The following is a 16,226-nucleotide window of genomic DNA, read 5'->3' on the forward strand; positions in this document are numbered from 1 at the left end:
AAAAAAATAAAAGCATATGCTTACAGCTTAAAAAGAGAACTGGCTCAACCACCAGAGCAAATTCTTATAGGGACTGGTTTCAATATACAGATTATGATGATAATTACAAATGTATCATTTACAAATTTCTGCAGCACTAAATTTGGCCAAGAAAATCCAATTAAGGATCTACAATGAGAGACTGGCTCCCAAGTGTATGTAAACATGGAATAGGGTACATCAGGTACTGTGAGTTCAAATACTGAGGAAGAAATCAGAGAAAACAAAGGTAAGTGTAGATGTCAGGGAAACCGGGTAATCCCGAATAAGGCAGTGCTCTGTGGCTTTGGGCAACGGAAGTGATAAGTGGAAACAGCACTGTGCTCACAGGAGACTGAGCAGAGTGAAATAACGGCATAACAACTTCAACAGACAAAGTAAAGAGACAGCAAGAACTTCCACCAGAGTAGTTTTTCATCAGTGCCTGCAAAACAGTCTGGGACACAGTGTTTTGAAAATATGGCTTTCTACTTTGCTCACAGCCTAGATAATGAATTTTCAAGGAGGCTCCTTTCATTCCTAGTTTCTTCTTGCTTCCTTATCTGTACTGAAGTATCTAAAGAGAGAGTGGTTCCTTTACTCACACAGAGCACCTTTTAAGGATGGGCCCCTGGGCTAGAGATGTGGGGACACAAAGATGAAGAAGACCTGCCCTCTGCAGAATCTAGAATTTAATCCCTGCTTGAGTTCATTCACTGGTGAAAATGAGGCATCAGATAGGTATCAGGCCACAGTTAAATGGCTGGAAATGTTGTAAATGAAATAATGGATTTGTGTTTCTGAAGTCACTAGGGAATGACAGAGGGAACCTGTCACCTCTGTTGCCTCAATGCAAACTAAGGAGAGAAAATATTGATTTTGCTAAGAATATATAAAGATTAATATTTGGATCTGAGGGAAAGATGTCCTCTTATACATTACATGGTCGTGGTAAACACGGAGAAAATGAAATTAAATACTTCAAATGTCTGTCAAAAATTATCTGTAAAAAATAACTCCCTTCCCACTCCTACATCCATTCCTGCCTTTCAACTCAGGAAGGCAAATCGAATTTCAGTCTGGCCTAATAACAGATGGCTTTCATATAAAGTAATTTGAGTCCTCTGACAGCAAGTGGTATCCTCCTCAAACGTTTCTGTTAACTCTGATCAATTTCAAAATCAAAGATGACCAATATTCAAACTGGGCAAAGAAAAAAAAAATGGAGACAATTCTCTTAGAAAATATTCAAGTCAAATTAAAGACCATAATTTCTTGGATATGGGCTTTCCAAGTATTCTGCTGACTTAAAATGGTTTTTATATGTAAGCCCTGAGTACATGCTAAGTCGCTTCAGCCGTGTCTGACTCTTTGCAACCCTATGGACTGTAGCCTGCCAGGCTCCTCTGTCCATTCTCCAGGCAAGAATACTGGAGTGGGTTGCCAGGCCCTACTCCAAGGGAATCTTCTTGACCCAGGGATCAAACCCACGTCTCTTATGTCTTCTGCATTGCAGGCAGGTTTCTTTACCACTAGCACCACCTGGGAAGCCCATATGTAAGCCTTAATATTTTCTTTTTGACACGAAGGGGCTACTATAGAAGCCTTTCCTCTCACTTTTAACCTACAGAGTTAATCCTATTAATCCAGAATGAATAGGTGAACCAAGAATATTAACTAAGACAGAGTATTTTTCCTGATTAGTAGGCAAAAGGGAATTTTTTTGGTAGTAGGCAAGTACCTGGAAAATCAGAGAACTGATCAGTACAGGGTGTGGTAGCCTAAAGCAGCAGCTATGATAGCTACTCTCCAACTATACAATGTTGAATTCTTGGGCCAAGGCTTGAAAATAATTAACTGAGATTATGACCCCTCTGCCATAGGATACATTATGCACTGGAAAAAACAGTTAAATATTTCTGGTTTAAAAGCTGTTGCTGAACTTTCTGAGTAACATGTCAACAAATGCAAAAACTGCACATTGCAAAAAATACCCACACCTGAAAAGTGAGCTTTTTCCCCTTTTCAATATCTATGGCTGTCCTTCTCTGACTAAAGTCCTAGAGTAGCTTAATCCTCAGGCTTCTAACAGCCCCCTATTGAATGACATTCTGCTCTCCAACTTTAATCTGCATATTTATCTTTCCTCTTCTTGGCTTGTAAACTTTCTCCAGCTACTCAGTATACATAAGAAAAGTTGGAATCCCCTGGCTTTGCACTCAAGACCCTGTAAATTTAACCTACTTTTCTCAGTATGTTGGCCACCTGATGAGAAGATCCAACTCACTGGAAAAGACCCTGGTGATTAGAAAGACTGAAGGGAAGATAAGAAGGGGATGGCAGAGGATGATGTGGTCAGACAGCATCACCAACCGAATAGATGTGAATTTGAGCAAACTCCAGGAGAGAGTGGAGAACGGGGGAGCCTAGCATGCTATAGTCCACGGGGTCACAAAGAATCCGACAGGATTTAATGACTGAAGAACAACAACAACTTTTCTGATCATGTCTTTGCTTCCCTTTGCTATGAATGTTCTTTCTCCATCTGGCACTCTAGCAGTGGTTCCACAAAGCAACCCAACAGCTGTCTTCATCTCTGTTCAGAACACCTCTCTTCTTCCTTCCGCACTCAGCACAACAGGCAATGCCCTTCCCAAGTGCCTCTGTTTATCCAAACTTTTCCCCAAATTCAAGATCTAGCTCAAGTTACCCCACAATTCTCTCTCCTGCTTTTGAATCCGTAAAGCATTTGACACAGAAATCATTATTTGTTACAAAAATCTAGGGATCACGTAATGTGAACCCTTCATTTTCCACACAAGATCATTTTTCACCTTTACAGAGTTCCCATCTTATAGTTTTTCATGTGTCCAATAATAAGTATAATCTCAATAAATGTTTAACTTCTTAGGCAACGCTTTAATAAATGTATCATCTTCGAATGCATCAACTATAAGCAGATAATTCCTTTGGTAGGTGGTGAGAAGAGAAATAAGGCATTTTGACAGAATTCTACAAAAAAATCACAGCTGTATAAAAATACTATTTTTAATTACCAGCTAATTTTGGCAGACATGGCTGATCCTCACCACAACAGGGAACTTCAGAGAGAGATGATATTCTCAGATGGGGAAAGCTCAGGGATGGGGTAAGATGTCTGTTTCATACGTCCCTGGGTATTTTTTTTTAACTGAAAGCAACAGTGATCTATTTGCTCTGTTAAAGGTCATCTGGGTTTCGACTCCATCAAAATGAGACCCACAGTACAGAGCCACATCAGTATGCCATGTGCTTCTCAGAAGCTGGCTTGGTTCTACTTAATTCTGAAGCATTTATCACCTGTAAGTACAGGATAACTCAAAGTGCTTCCAACATGCCTTTTAGCCAAGTAACATCACACCTGACTATTTTATATAAATCTTCTCTAAAGTAACATCTATAGATCTTACACACACACACACACACACACACACACACATTTTGTAGCATTTAACACTGATAAAACAACTGCAGATTTTATGGACAGGACTTATGAGTACATTTCTCTGAGGCACTTAAATGTATTAAAAACTTTACTTTTCAAAAATATTACATTACCCCTGTAAATCACTCTAAGGTGAATTTAAGTGTCAAGCTAATAAACACTACAAAGCAAAACTTAAGAGATACACAGTGTTCTCAGTTGAATTATATTTAATTGAAGTGATTGGTAGGTATCACCATGAGTGTTTTTGACAGATACAAGAAACAAAATGTAAAACTCCTACCTTGCGTCTGCTTCTTGTTCACCGCATTATCAGCTTTATGTCGTTTCTAAAGTTTAAAACCAAAAACAAAAACTGTGAAAAAGTGGATGAGATTAACAAAACAAGACAGCACCTGTAACAAAAGTCAGACCTTTTCCCTTTAAACTTACGTTTCTCAAGGCTTTTATCCTTTCACACCCATATCAATTTTATAAGTAAGCCCAGAGTACGGTGATGGGAACAATCAGAGTATGTGGGGATTTGAAAATGGAAAGTGTAATCCATAGTATCTTTATTCCCTTTCTAGGAGTACAGGTGTGTGACCTCAATAAGACCTTACATTATTGCACAAGTAAGATTAAAATTTTAATGTATTAGAAAAGACAGAGCTAAAAGACTGATTTAGACTTTTGCTTAAATAACTGACTTAACAGGAAGACTGCCCAAGAGAATTATCTGTTAATAACTACCACTGAACAATGATACCAAAATATTTTCAGTTTCTTATGAAATTCATTATCTAATTAGGCTGAGCACATCCTCTATAATTTAATAATGTGCCAATGTCTGTCAACAACGAGAACCAACACATCTACCATTGGCACAACACTGCCTCTACCCACTGGTCCCAACAGCCCCTCCCCCACCTTCAGAAGTCACTGAATCCCCTTTTCTTTCCTCCCAAAGCACAAAAAAATTGAGCATTAAATGAGTGAGTTAGTCTACATCTAGGTGGGTGAATCTGAAGAGCCACTGAAGGCAAGACTGTATGGCAGTCAGAGAAAAGGAAGGTCAGAGGAAAGGTGAGAATCTGAGTGGTCAGGGAGGCTAACTTCTCTACAGTTCAACAAGAGTTTTTCCAGGGCTTCTGTCTAAACTTATAGCACTGAGTATAACACAGATGCCTCTGCTGATGCTGCAGAAGTGTTAGGCGTAACTGACTCTGAGCTCAAAGATTCGATCATATAAAGCCCAAACAGTCAGGTTTAGCTACCCATATTTGATCACAAGGTGGGTTGGCATGAATGCAAAACAAATGAGTTAAGAAAAAACATGATTTTTGGACTCACAGGGCACAAATGAAAACATTTTTCCAGACAAAAGCCTGGGCCTGTAGATGAGCACTCCTAGACCCAGCAATGCTCACGAGGAGCAGCATAATAGCTGGCAGTGTGAGCTCAGTTCATCCAAACAATCAGCCACTGAACTGCGCAAAATGCAAATTGGGCATTCAGAACGCCTCTGCGGAAGGCTTGCTGAAAATGATTCTTGCCACATCCACATGTGGGAACACACTACAATTCTCTCCCATAATAAAACACTTGCTAATAAGTGTCATAATGCAGACTTTAAATAGACAAGTTATTGCTTCCAAAAGTAAGCGCATGATTTGACAGCAAAGGTTCTCAAATAAATTTTTAAAGTTCTGTTAACGTTACACCATCAGTGGAGAATATTTTATGATTGATAAAACTATAAAATACTTACTCTTTTTTGTTGTTGTTAAAAATGATCTTAGAAAATTAGGAAGCAACCCAAAATAATAGTCCAAGGGAAATTTAGATATTTGAAGGTGGTGCCAATATTTTCAAAACAATGCACACCTATGACAGACAATGGTTAGATTTCCAACTGAGGGAGACAAATAAAAGCTAATTAATGAAACATTCCACTTAAACTGGAAATTTAATCTTAGTGAAACTTAAGGAGATCCTGAATATTACTTTCCATCTGCAGAGAATTCTTATACATGAGCCTCTCCTTCCTCAACCTTCCGACCACACAATAAATTAGGTTACTTGTTGAGACATAGTTGTGTTGAATATATGTAAGGATCCAACCCAGATAGATTCTAATCATATTACTACAAAAAGAAAGTATCTTTGTTTCCAAAGAAGATCCTATTCCTTTTAAAACTTAGTTTGGAAGAAATGTATATAGCTATTCCTTAAATTAAAATACCTCTATTGTGTTGTAATCAGAATTCATTTAATATCACTAAGAACTAGTGAATGATTTAATATTATCAATATTTGATTGACAGTGCTCCTATAAGCTGTACTGTATAAACCGTGTCATGAACTTTACGGTACCTAAGTATGCAGTGCTGACCACCCCTTCATTCTGGGAACCCTTCCTTCACAAGGCATGTCTTTAGACATCAAGCCCAGGTCCTCTACTTGCATCTTGGCCCTTTCTTCTTTTTTATTTTTATTTATTATTAATATTTTTTCTTTACTTTACAATATTGTATTGGTTTTGCTTTCTTCTTTAGCTCTAAGTGATGGATTTCCTCAAGGCTTACTCCCTGCCTTCTCTGCTTCTCCCTCAATACTCTCTCAGCTCATTTATAACTATAATTTCAATGATAATCATTATCAAACATACCAGTCAAGACTCTTATCTGAGCTCCAGAAGGTTAGATTCAGTGGCTTCCTTGATAGTTTCCTTTAAGACAGTCTTAAGTGCATCTCAGACTACGTCTAAAGGGCAATCTGATTTTATCCCAAGTAGCAAAACAAGACTTGCTACTTGTCTCAGATATGGAACCATATAGCAGCCACTTACACAAACCAGGAACTTGCGATTCATAAGTACTTTCTCTGCTTTTCATTCCCATGCAATCTATTTCTTCATTCAATAAATGTTGGCAAAGCACTGTGTCAGATGCTATCACTACTGCTGATATGGCAATGAAGAAAAGACAAAACTCTTGCACTCAGGGAGCTTACACACTAGTGGTTGGTGATGAAGCAGTAATAAAACAAGTAGGATATGCAGAATGTCAGATGGTAGTATCTTGTCAATTTTATTCTTAAATATATATTGAGTTCATTTTTCTATATTTCTTTATCTTTACAACACCACTTAACCTAAGATACTTTGTTTTCATACTAACTGTTAACAAAAGCGTTAATTGCCAGTCATTTCCAGCTTCTTGGGAACTCATGAACTGCAGGCTGCCAGGCTTCTCTGTCCATGGAGTTTTCTAGGCAAGAATGCTGGAGTGCATAGCCATTCCCTTCTCCAGGGGATCTTCCGGACACAGGAATCGAACTGGAGTCTCTTGCATGGCAGGTGGATTCTTTATCAGCTGAGCTACCAGGGAAGCCCAATATCTAGTTCTCGTCTGTCTCCATGGGCAGGGCTTACCTGGTGGCTCAGCGGTAAAGAATCCACCTGCAATGCAGAACATGCGGGTTTGAGATGTGGGCTGGATCCCTGGGTTGGGACAATCCTCTGGAAGAGGAAATGGCAACCCACTGCAGTATTCTTGCTTGAAAAATCCCATGGACAGAGGAGCCTGGCAGGCTGCAGTCCATGGGGTCTCAAAAGTCGAAAATGACTTAGTGACTAAACAACCACAAATATCTACGGACACTGAGATTACAGCTCCCTTTTGCCGTATATTGTTCTAACATCATGCTGTAAGCAGACCAGATATGTACCATTTCTGGGCCAAAATGTACAAGAAGTGAGGCCCTCTGTTCTCTGTCCTCCTCTGCTCTGGTGACCACTGATATCCCCCAAAGCAGAGCCCTGATTCAGCTGCATTCCTAAGTGGCTACATGAACAGTGGGCTTCCCTCCCTGCCTTCCTCCTGGACAAAAACCTGCAGTGTCTTCAAGTACATGAAAAATCAACTTATGTTAAAGACACTGACATTTGGGACATGATTTATCACTGCAGCAAAAGTTTAACACATCCGAATACAAATCCTAATGAATGCCTGGCATCTAAGCACTGCTTCATACATTTTTGCTGAATGAATGAACAAATGAATGTATTAATAATTACTGATAAAGATACTCTGTCCAACTATCTAGACTATTATTTGATTGCTTTTCCTTCTCTAGAAAGTAACACTTCAATCTTCCTATTACTTTACAGGTTGATATAAACTTATTAAACCACTCCTACAGAACATTTTTAGTCAATTTCTTAAAAATGCTTTTACTGGAAAACTACTTCACATGAGGCTCTTTTTGCCCACAAAACTATTATTACACCCTTCAGGAATTGCCTGGTCAGCTGCTTCCCAAGAGTACCCAATTATTACGCTATGCCAATAAGAGTTCTGTTAAAAACAAGCAAACAGATTTCTTGCCTACCATTTTATTTACCACATATTTTCATAGAAAGGGATACTAGAAACACTAGCTAGAGAACTTGCAGTTTTTCTAGAGAAAAGAGGGGGAAAAAAAAGGAAAAGTAGCTTATAGCAGTGATTATAAGGAAGACCTCGTTGGAACCAAACTGTCTTATTTGATTTCGGACAGTCTCAGTTGTTAGCCCTGTGACCCTGAGCAAGTTACCCTACCCCTCTGTGCCTCCTCTCCCTAATCTATAAAATAGCATTAATCTTTCGAAGGAGGTAATGCCTGTAGTGTGGGCGCTGTCATGCTAGACTCTCTGTGATCCCCTGGACCATCACCTGCCAGGCTCCTCTGTCCATGGCATTCTTCAGGCAAGAATACTGGAGTGGATTGCCATTTCCTCCTCCAGGAGATCTTCCCAGCTTAGGGACTGAACACATGTCTCCTCCATCTCCCTGAAGCTAAATAAATGTTATTATTATTGTTGGTGACTCACCACACTAATACAGAGGAAAAGCATAGGATAGGATGGAATTCCGATTTTAACAGTTTCTTGCACAAGTTACACACCCTCTCTAAGCTTTGGCTTTTTGAACTTTAAAAATGAAGCTAAAATCTAGCTTTCAAAGTCACTGAAGGAATTAAATGAAAAAAAAAAGCAAAAACAACAGCACAATACCTAGCAAATAAGAGGTACTCAATGAAAATTAGGCTAAACAGAGGAAGAAAGGGGAGGGCAAAGAAAGACAACTGTATTAAAGACCAATTCTCAAGGACCGCCAAGTGCAAGTCAAGGAGTGTAAGACTGCGCAGAATGATACAGGCAAGAAGAGAGTCTCATGAATCTTCAGCTAGTGGTCACAGTAAGTAAGCCATTTTCAACTAGAGATCATGATGGTTTATACGCAGGCGCACGCACACATACAACCTCTGTCTGTACTCCTAGATACTTGGACGTTTTAGAGGCTGCTGATCTCTGTGGTCAGTTGACCCATTTCTAATTGGCCTAACAATGCTACAGCTCATGTGTTCTTCATGAGATCCCAATTTGATTCTTTACAAAATAATATCAATATTTGTACAACTTTACATTGGAGCTTTCTAAAGAATGTCTCAGCCTTTCCTCATTTTACCATCTGACTTGCCTAAGGCTTGACAGATGGTCATTTCAGACAGCCAATATATTTAAAGGGCATAGGAAAAAAAAAAAAACGAACCACTAGCTTCCTCAACTGAAGTAGCTAAAATAATGGTGAAACAGAGGAAAAAGAAAAGCCTAATTTTATCTTGGGCAACTTATTTTATCAAGGGGAAACTGACTTACTTCCCCTTTTCTTTACTACTACAAAATAATAAAAATAGCAAATTTGCTGTTACTTTCCTTTAATAAAAGGAAACTGAGAACTAGTTAAAAAAAAAGAATCAAAGGTGTTTAATGAGGTGAAAACTATGGAAAATGGAAAAATAAAAAAATATAAAACACTTTTTACCTTTAGATGACTTAGAGGTTATTGTGTTTTAACTTGAAATAATCTTCAAATTGAAACTGAGCATACTTGAAAATAATGTTCAAATATAATTTTCTCTCCAAGCTAATTACTATATTCAAATTAATTTATTTCATCACAAAGGCACAAACTTAAGAGATCACTGTAACAAGCATTCTGTAGTATTAATCCTATAGAAATCGAGAGGAATTAACTCCAGGAATGGGAGCATTATCTTAAACACTTTAAAGATGAATGACTATTTTAAACAGCCTGTATCAAGAATAAAACACTTAGGAAGAAATTGATATTTTAAAATATGTACATAAAATAAGTGTTACATTTATGATAAAAACAAGTACTTACAATATCTTCTATTATCTCTTTGATAGCTGCCACAGCCAAAATAAATAAGAGAGGAACCAGTGTTGTATAGCGACCTGTTGGTGATACATCAGGTATTTGCTATTTGAAGGAAAAAAATAAATAAAAATGGAAGAGAAATTCAGTAAAACTAGCAAGTTTATAATACATTTGAAAACAAAAAAGTCTTAATGCTTCTTAAAATACGCTTCATCGATTTTACTAACTTGGCGGACTAACACCAGGTGAGGCAATCTGCTCGAACTGAATAAGCAGCTGGAAGAGAGTATATTAGTTTCATGGAAGCAGTCGTGTGTAGGACTAACACCTCCTAAGGGGGACTGGTTAACTAAATTACAGCATATGCATTCAATATTCAGTTCAGTTCAGTTGCTCAGTCGTGTCCGACTCTTTGTGACCCCATGAATTGCAGCACGCCAGGCCTCCCTGTCCATCACCAACTCCCAGAGTTCACTCAAACTCATGTCCATTGAGTCGGTGATGCCATCCAGCCATCTCATCCTCTGTTGTCCCCTTCTCTTCCTGCCCCCAATCCCTCCCAGCCTCAGGGTCTTTTCCAATGAGTCAACTCTTCACATGAGGTGGCCAAAGTATTGGAGTTTCAGCCTCAGCATCAGTCCTTCTAAAGAACACCCAGGACTAGTTTCCTTTAGGATGGACTGGTTGGATCTCCTTGCAGTCCAAGGGACTCTCAAGCATCTTCTCCAGTTAGGTTGGCCAAAAAGTTTCTTCGGATTTTTCCATAACACTTTATGGAAAACCCTGAATGAACTTTTTGACCAGGCCAATAAAATTTCATAAACCATTAACAATGGTATTTTAGAAATACAATGAATTATATGGGAAAAAATCCATATATTACTATATGGGTAAGCAGATAATAAAATAGATATACTTTACAATCCCCTTTTGTAAGTCAATTAACAATGCTTGGGATAGGGGAAAAAAAAAAAAGACCAGAAGGATACACACCCAAATTTTAAGAGAGTAGCTTTGTTTTCTTGGTGATGAAATAATAGAGGTTCAATTTTTTCTTTATGCTTTGTTGTATTTTCTTACTCTTTTTACATGAACATACAGTACTTTTTAATAAAATAAACCTTTCTTTCTGATTACAACTAACCCAAGTTCAAAACAAAAAAAGCTTTAAAATGGAACTTTTGCATTCTAAAGTTCTTAATTGACAATATTGCTGTTCCTAAAATAAATTACTATTTTGAGAAAAAATCCTATCCCTCTTCACCATCCAAAATGAAAAGTCCTTGCTGTACTACTTTATTTTACCTCACTTTAAAATAAGCTGATGACAATGAATCAAAAGGCTTGAAGAGGTAGCAGCAGTATTCTGACTTGGCTTACAGCAGGAGCCAGAAACGCCCACCCAAGCCAGCTTATCTCTCTGCATTTGGATAAGCTTCAGAAGACTGGCCATGGGCTTAAGAAACACATTTATTAATATCTGACACATTATTCTGAGCTAAGGTTTTACAACATGACTTTACCTGGAGCAGTGCAATAAAGAGAAAAAATGAATTAGCGGCTCTTCTGAACTGAGAGTAGAGAAATCTTGGAAGGAATGTGATTATGTTGTATTTTGCAGTGCTAGAAAACAAAAATGAAAAGTAGCATAAAACTTTACTCCACAAATAGTACCCACATTTACAAAATTCTATTATCACCACATAAAAAATTAGATGATGAATAACTGCCCTTTGTTTTAAACCAGAAGACTACTGCAAATGGTCATCAACCTCAGTGAAAAGGAGTGAAAGTGTAATAAGAAAGAATCTTTTGTTTTCAATTACAATATTACAAGTTAATCACTAAAGGGATGTTTCCTACAAGCTTAAATGATGCATAATAGCCTGTCTCTTTGAACCCTACCTCCTAGGTAATGAGCACTAAGCTAAAATACCTTTGTTTAGCTCACAGTAAACATCCTGACCATGCCCACTTGTAAATGCCTGCAAGAAGAAATTAACACATCCTCTCTGAGGATGATGGGAACCAGGAAGTGTCTGACTTAACTCCCTCCACTTTCAGTATAAAAGCCTCCTGAATTCTAACTCAGGCAAGACGGTTCTCTGTGAGGGCATGAGCCTACCATTTCAGTTGCTGATTTTCTGAATAAAGTCATTATTCCTTTTTCAACCACCTGTCTTCCTGTTACTGGCTTGTCCTGAGGCAAGCAGCACAAGCTGAGACTCAGTAACAAAAGGAATTGTCTAAGTAGTAAGAGTTTAATTTTCTGCATAGTTTCTTTTGTTCTCTTTGGCCAATCCCCTTGTTATCATTACTAGCAACGGCTTACAAAGAAGAGCAACTTTAGCTAAGATAGTATATAATGTGTTAATAGAAAATAAAATCTTGCCCTCCAAAATAAACAATTTGAGCAGGACCAGAAATATAACATCGAGATGGCTTCCCTGGACCGCTTCAGTGAAATAGGGAGTTTTCTGGGAGTCTGTTTGAATTTTCTTCACTGCTGCTCTAGAAACTTGAATAGGACTCCACACTGAACACATCAGATATGTCCATAATCAGGAAGATACCATCATTTAGGCCTCAGAAACATCCAATCTTCCTCTTGTTAATTAAATAGAAGATTAACCACATAACACAAGCTCAGAAAAGTTACTCTAGAATTTGAAGGTGTAAACATTAATTTTAAATGGTTATTTCACAAATCTAGGAGTTCTGTCACCAGGAAACCACTGGGCTGGCATGTGCTGATGATGGGGGGTGGCGTTCACTTGGTTCCAGGAGCTACTCAGTGAACAGTGCTTCTAAGAGGTATACTTTTACATATTGTTGGAGGAAAATAGAACAGTGAAGGAATTCTCACACCCTCCGTTCCTGGACACCACACTAAATTTTGCGAGCATAAAAGTCAATATTTAAAGACTATTTAATGCAAAGGAGTTCTAAGAGAATTGCAAAGACTTATTTTAAAAGGTGAAAACCTGTTCATCAAAAACAATAGTTCACAGGTCTATTAACAGGTTTAAGACAAACACACCTACCCATGAACTGCTTCCATTACTCAGATACTATAAATAGAATCGGCAGCATATGGCTGCTTAGCCTTTATGCTCTTTCCTACTTCTAGATTCTTATTAACATCTCTTTATTGGCTAGAAGAAAGAGAAACACTGTTAAATATTAAACTGATTTAATGAAAGCTCCTTGCAAGTATTTTCATTTCAGCCGAGCCAGGGAGATGCCCACCCAAGTTCTGTTGTGGTAGCTGGTCCCAATCATTCTCTGGTAGTTCCTACCTGACATGGTTATTGCAGAATTTTGTCAGCTGGGGCTGGTTGATGAATATAGTCCTTATTTCCTCCTGGTCAGCCAGTGACGTCTTCTCTGAAACATCATCAGTCTTCTCATAACCTTAGAGAGAGAAAGACTCTTCTTATTTGATAAGAAATGCTTCATTGTATTATCCAGACCAAAACCACATTTCCTAACTATCATAGAGCCTAAAATCTGTTAAAAGCTATATGAAAGTGTAAGTCACTCAGTCATGTCCAACTCTTTGCAACACCATGGGCTATACCATCCATGGAATTCTCCAGGCCAGAATACTGGAGTGGGTAGCCTTTCCCTTCTCCAGTGGATCTTCCCAACCCAGGGGTCAAACCCAGGTCTCCTGCATTACAGGCAGATTCTTTACCAGCTGAGCCACAAGAGAAGCCCAAGAATACTGGAGTGGGTAGCCTATCCCTTCTCCAAAGGATCTTCCTGACCCAGGAATCAAACCAGGGTCTCCTGCATTGCGGTGGATTCTTTACCATCTAAGCTATTGAGGAAGCCCATATGCTCCCCCTTTATTGATGTGTTTCTGTTTTAATAAAAAGAAACCCCCCTCCCACATTGAACATTTCTACTACATTTATTAATAAAAGGCAGCATTTAAGAGTCATGTCAAAGCTGACCCAATTCAAAAACAGTAAGATCCATTTTTAATTTGTACTCTTCCCCAGAAATGTTCAACTTAGTTCTTTCATTACATATAAACATGTCCAAAACAGCACAAAATTCTAAAATGGTTTATAGTTTTAGACAAGACTAACAACACAGAGGTAATGACAATACATTCTGAAATTTTAAACATACCATTTAATGCATTTCTGCTTTTTGTTCTATCTTTGTGGATAAAGATAGAGAAAAAGATGAACAGTAAGGCTTAAACAGGTAACCATCACAATGATCTAACTCACTATGATCATCTTAATCTTTCCAGTAATTAGAATTTATGTTCACAGATGAATTTAAGTTTCTTAAGATTATCTTCAGTTACCCCACAGTCACTAAAACAATGTAAATAGATACAGGCAATTTCAACTGGGTAACATCTTGCTGCAATGTTGACAACACTTTTACATACAGCTAAGAGAAGAGCAGAAAAAAAAATTAAAACTACTTATTTTACTCTCTAGTGAGAAATAAATAAGACTGAATTAAATCCATCCCTTACTCCTTTCCTAGAAAGAGTTGCCAACAATACTTTATCTCAAAAACCCACTTTTCTTCTCTCTTCTGCCTCGCCAGTGCCAACTCCTCCCAAAAGCCCTGCCAATGGGAGGTCTCTTATGAAGTATTCTTTGTGTTAAAGGCAGAGAGCCCTCCCTGTGTTCCCACAGGCCTCTGTACCTCCCTGTCCCTTGAGGCCGCCTCCTCTTTCAGAATGCAACTCCCCAGGGCAATTACTGGCTTGTCACTCATCTTCTAACACCAGTACCAACAAACAGCAAGTACCTAATAATTGTTTGCTGAATAAAAACCTAAGAACAAAGGAGTGGTTAGGAGGCCATTTTGAGAGCAAGTCAATTCCTCTCCACCCACTGATAAAGTACCAATCACAGTTAAGTGCTGGTAACTACTCGGCAATAAAAGCTTGCCAGTGGGGCTTTGTTACTCTAGTGTTAATCGCTCAGTTGCGTCCCACTCTTTGTGACCACATGGACCGTAGCTCCCAGGCTCCTCTGTCCATGGGATTCTCCAGGCAAGAATACCGGAGTGGGTAGTCTTTCCCTTCTCCAGGGGACCTTTCCAACTCAGGGTTCGAACCTGGGTCTTCCACATTGCAAGCAGACTCTTTACCGTCTGAACTACCAGGGAAGCCTTTGTTACTCTGTGAAACCAGAAAACATTTTGGGCTTCCTACAAAGTGGAGGGAACGTAGCATAAGGACCAGGAGGGAGAGAAACGGCGTCATGTGTGCAGATCAGTGCAAACAGGACAAAGCTGCTGAAGAATACACAAAGGGCAAAGTAAAGATGGGTGAGATACGCCGCTGAAGAAGCACGGAGGCCAGGTTTCAAAGGACCTCTCAGGCTTGTCAAGAAGTGCGGGTGGCATCCTCTGGTTGGCAGTGGGCCACTGAAAGCTTTCTACATAGAGAGATACAATATGACAATTACATTGTACACTCATCACTCTGGAGGTCACATGGTTCCAAATCAGATACTGCCATGCTCATGGTACAGTTTTAGACTTATTAGTAGCTTTGCCCATCCATGGTCACGCAGTTAATAATTATCAGTCACTATGCCAGGTTTCAAACATAATGGATTTTTCTCCCTAGTGTATACAATCAAAATTTCATATAGGGATTGTCTTCTCCAAACACTCATAGTTTGAAACCCTAACCCTGGATGTGATGTTATCAGGAGGAGAAACTTTTTCATGATTATGGTGGGACCAAGAGTTAAAAGTTCCCCTTGTAAAAGAAGCCCAGAGAGATCCTTTACCCCTCCACTTGTGAGGACACAGCAAGAAGATGATTCTGTATTAACCAGAAGGTGGGCCCTCACCAGACACCAGATCTGCTAGTGCCTTGATTTTCAATTTCCCAGCCTCCATAAAGGGCTTCCCCACTGGCTCAGATGGTAGAAAATCTGCCTGCAGTGCAGGAGATCCAGGTTCGATCCCAGGGTCAGGAAGATCCTCTGAAGTAGGAAATGACAACCCACTCCAGTATTCTTGTCTGGAGAATTCCATGGACAGGGGAACCTGGTGGGCTATAGTCATGGGATCGCAATGAGTCAGACATGTCTGAATGACTAACACACACACACACAGAGCCTCCAGAATTGTGAGAAATAAATTTGTTATTCACAAACTAGCTAGTCTATGGTATTGTGTTATAGCAGCCAGAACAGACCAAGTTATGGGTTATCAAATAGAGACATAGCAATATAAAAAGTTTTAAAAATCTTTCATTAGATTTTCCCTGAAGACAGCACAAAGACCATAGTGTACAGTTGATGGTACCTTGCTAGACAAAGAGCCTCAGAAAACTAGCTCTCCACTCTGTCCTGAACTGATATTCTCTAGTTGTACTTACTTTACATAACTGGATATTCTCAGCTGAGGAGTTAGGTATCACTCCTTACTCTGTAATTGTTATTGCATCTGCTTCCCCTGTTTCACTGAGAGTTTTCTAAATAGCATATCCATGGCTTAGAGTAAGTACTCAGTATCTGAAG

General features: G+C 38.9%; 1 protein-coding gene across 9 annotated transcripts in view; it reads right to left on the reverse strand.

The window, feature by feature from the left end:
- ATP8A1 (ATPase phospholipid transporting 8A1) overlaps positions 1-16,226 on the reverse strand; it is a 228,163-nt gene that overhangs the window by 182,075 nt on the left and 29,862 nt on the right. For 8 of the 9 annotated variants that reach the window (XM_069594047.1, XM_069594044.1, XM_069594046.1 and 5 more), the window contains exons 2-5: positions 13,011-13,125; positions 11,235-11,334; positions 9,715-9,813; positions 3,786-3,831 (exon numbers count right to left, since the gene is read on the reverse strand). In XM_069594047.1, coding sequence (XP_069450148.1) covers positions 3,786-3,831; positions 9,715-9,813; positions 11,235-11,334; positions 13,011-13,125 — 360 coding nt within the window. Of the gene's footprint in view, positions 1-3,785; positions 3,832-9,714; positions 9,814-11,234; positions 11,335-13,010; positions 13,126-16,226 lie in introns of those variants that run through there. The other variant, XM_069594051.1, reaches the window with a different exon arrangement.

Source organism: Ovis canadensis, chromosome 6, assembly GCF_042477335.2.
Source record: "Ovis canadensis isolate MfBH-ARS-UI-01 breed Bighorn chromosome 6, ARS-UI_OviCan_v2, whole genome shotgun sequence".
NCBI lineage: Eukaryota > Metazoa > Chordata > Mammalia > Artiodactyla > Bovidae > Ovis > Ovis canadensis.